Here is a 3,364-nt window from a genome sequence, read left to right on the forward strand (position 1 = left end):
CAAATCCCCATTTTCCCCCCATTCCCCCCACCCAGGCCCCCCGCCATGAAGCACTGCTTCTACAACGAGTCCGTCGGCTTCTTCTACAACAACAGCCGCAAGGAGCTGAGCGCGCACTGGCGGCCGCGCGACGTGCTGCTGGTGGCGCTGGGGCTGGCGCTCAGCGCCCTGGTGCTGCTCGCCAACCTGCTGGTCATCGCCGCCGTGGCCGCCAACCGCCGCTTCCACCACCCCATCTACTACCTGCTGGCCAACCTGGCGGCCGCCGACCTCTTCGCCGGCGTGGCCTACATGTTCCTCATGTTCCACACGGGGCCGCGCACGGCGCAGCTGTCGCTCGGCACGTGGTTCGTCCGCCAGAGCCTGCTGGACACCAGCCTGACGGCCTCGGTGGTCAACCTGCTGGCCATCGCGGTGGAGCGGCACCGCACGGTGCTGGCCATGCAGCTGCACAGCGAGATGTCGGCGCAGCGCGTGGTGGGGCTCATCTTCTCCATCTGGGCGGCGGCGCTGCTGCTGGGGCTGATCCCGTCCTACGGCTGGCACTGCCTGTGCTCGCTGGAGAGCTGCTCCAGGATGGCGCCGCTCTACAGCCGCAGCTACCTGACCTTCTGGGCCGTCTCCAACCTGCTGGTCTTCCTGGTCATGGTGCTGGTCTACGGGCACATCTTCGTCTACGTGCGCAGGAGGATGGCGCGCATGGCGCGGCACACGGGCGCGCACCCGCGGCACCGCGACACCGTGCTGGCGCTGGTCAAGACCGTCACCATCGTCCTGGGTGGGTGGTGTGTTAGGGGTTAATTGGGTTGGTCACCATCCTGGGTGGGTGGTTAATTAAGGGTTAATTGGGTTGGTCACCATCCTGGGTGGGTGGTGCATTAAGGGTTAATTGGGTTGGTCACCATCATCCTGGGTGGGTGGTGTACCAAGGGTTAATTGGGTTGGTCACCATCGTCCTGGGTGGGTGGTGCATTAAGGGTTAATTGGGTTGGTCACCATTGTCCTGGGTGGGTGGCTCGTTAGGGGTTAATTGTGTTGGTCATCGTCAGCCTGGGTGGTGGCTCATTAGGGGTTAATTGGGTTGTTCATCGTCAGCCTGGGTGGTGGTTCGTTAAGGGTTAATTGGGTTGGTCCTGGTCAGCCTGGGTGGGTGGTTCATTAGGGGTTAATTGGGTTGTTCATCGTCAGCCTGGGTGGTGGTTCGTTAAGGGTTAATTGGGTTGGTCATGGTCAGCCTGGGTGGGTGGTTCATTAGGGGTTAATTGGGTTGATCATCATCATCCTGGTGGGTTGGTCATCATCATCCTCAGTGGGTGGTTAATTAGGGGTAATTAGAGGTTAATTGGATTGGTCATCATCATTCTTAGTGGGTGGTGAATTAGTGGTTCATTAGCCATTAATTAGGGGGTAACGAGTGTGCACCCGCGGCACCGCGACACCGTGCTGGCGCTGGTCAAGACCGTCACCATCATCCTGGGTGGGTGGCTCGTTAGGGGTAATTAGGGGTTTATTTGGTTGGTCACCATCCTGGGTGGGTGGTTCATTAGGGGTTAATTGGGTTGGTCATCATCGTCCTCAGTAGGTGGTTAATTGGGGTAATTAGGGGTTAGTTGGGTTGGTGAGTTGACAAGTGATTTTTTTGGGATTTGGGATCATCTTGGGGGCTCCAACATCAAAATTTCCCTGGAAAAGTCAAGAGCAAGGCGGTTTTCTGGGATTTGGGAGAGCCCCGGATTCCTGGGTGGCCCCAGAACCAAAATTTCCTTGGAAAACTCCTGGTGGGATCAAGGATTGAGAAGAATTTTGGAGTCCTGGGGAGCTCCAGCACCCAAATTTCCTTTGAAATCTCAAGAACGAGGCGGTTTTGTGGGATCTGGGAGAACTTTGGATTCCTAGGGAGCTCCAGCTTGGATTTTTCCCTGGAAAATTCCAGGTTTTTAGGGAAACCGTGGGACCAGAATTCCCATTAAAGACTGGTTTTAACCCGGAGTTGTTTTTCCTTGGGAAAAGCTCAGGAATCTTCCAGGAGGGGGTTGGGAATTCTGGGAGCGGGATTTGGGAATTCCGAGGGCTGGAATTTCCCTGGAAAAGGCTCCAAAATCCTCCGGGATTTGGGGATTCCGAGGGCAGAATTTGCCCTGAAAATTCCACAAATCCCAGGATTTGGGAATGCTGAAAAAACCCCAAATTTTCCATCCTTTTTTCCCCCGCAAGTTCTGGGAATTCCCAGGGATCCCTGGAGTGGAACCACGTGACTTTTCCCACCTTGGCTGCAGAATTCCTTGGATTAAACAGGATTTTTTCTGGATTTCATGGGATTTTTCCAGGCAAAAATGAGGTTAAACACCCCAAACCTGGAGCCCGAGATTCCTCCAAAACTGGAATTGTTCCCAGTGGGAATTTTTAAGCTGCAATTCCTTCATTTTGCCTTTAATTCTTTAATTTTTCCTTTAATTCCTTTTTTTTTTCCCATCAAATTCTTTCATTTTTCCCTTTAATTCCTTCATTTTTCCCTCTGTTTTTATCCCAAAAATGGGATCAGAGCTCTGCTTTGTTGGGATTCAACCCCGGAGCTTCGAAATTACCCAAAACAGAGCTGTGGGCACAAAAAATTCCCAAATTTTTGGGTGGAAAAAGGGAAAATCGAGAGCTGCGGGGGTGTGGCCTCGGGGAGGAGGCGTGGTCTAATGCGAGGGGGCGTGGCTACGGTTGCCATGGAGACACCGTGACGTTTGGGCGGAGTCGAAAGGACGGAAATGGCGATTCTGAAGGCGTGGTCAGATAGGGGGCGTGGCCACAATTGGGCGGGATAACATTCAGAGAGGGCGTGGTCACATAGGGGCGTGGTCACAGCGTTGGCGGGAATATTCGTCCCCTCCTGAAGGGGCGTGGTTTCACCTGTGGGCGTGGCTAAACGCAAAGGCGGGAAGGGCGTCCCCTCATGAAGGGGCGTGGCCTTCTCTGGGCGCGGCGGGAGGAGGGCGTGGCCAGGGCTGGGCGTGACCACAGCGGCGGCAGCGCGGGGGGGGGGCGGCTCTGTGGCCGCCGGCTCGGCGCGGCTCCTGTCGCGATCTGTCGCGATTTGTCGCGATCTGTCGCGCCCTGTCGCGCCGGCCCCGCGGCTCCAGGCCCGCCCATCAGCGGCGCCGGCGCGGGGGGGGGTCGGCTCTGTGGCCGCCGGCTCGGCGCGGCTCCTGTCGCGATCTGTCGCGATTTGTCGCGATCTGTCGCGCCCTGTCGCGCCGGCCCCGCGGCTCCAGGCCCGCCCATGGAGGCCGCGCCGCGGTTGGTGCCCGGGGTGGCCCTGCCGGGGTCTCTTCCGCCGGCGCCTCCCCCCGCCGCGTCCCCCCCCGGCGCACCGCCC

The 3,364-nt window shown here is 57.7% G+C and overlaps 1 protein-coding gene across 1 annotated transcript; it reads left to right on the forward strand.

Annotated features, from left to right (window-relative positions):
• Positions 1-36: 36 nt before the first annotated feature.
• LPAR2 (lysophosphatidic acid receptor 2) lies at positions 37-801 on the forward strand. The gene has a single exon (XM_039731045.1). It carries the CDS (start codon positions 46-48, stop codon positions 799-801), a length of 756 nt encoding a protein of 251 aa, XP_039586979.1. The 5' UTR covers positions 37-45.
• Positions 802-3,364: the final 2,563 nt, after the last annotated feature.

The sequence above is a fragment of the Passer montanus genome, unplaced genomic scaffold (genome assembly GCF_014805655.1).
Source record: "Passer montanus isolate IOZ18808 unplaced genomic scaffold, ASM1480565v1 scaffold756, whole genome shotgun sequence".
NCBI lineage: Eukaryota > Metazoa > Chordata > Aves > Passeriformes > Passeridae > Passer > Passer montanus.

Bases quoted from the DNA above. Each gene is read 5' to 3' on its own strand.
- LPAR2 (XM_039731045.1), top strand. From the start codon at position 46: ATGAAGCACTGCTTCTACAACGAGTCCGTCGGCTTCTTCTACAACAAC.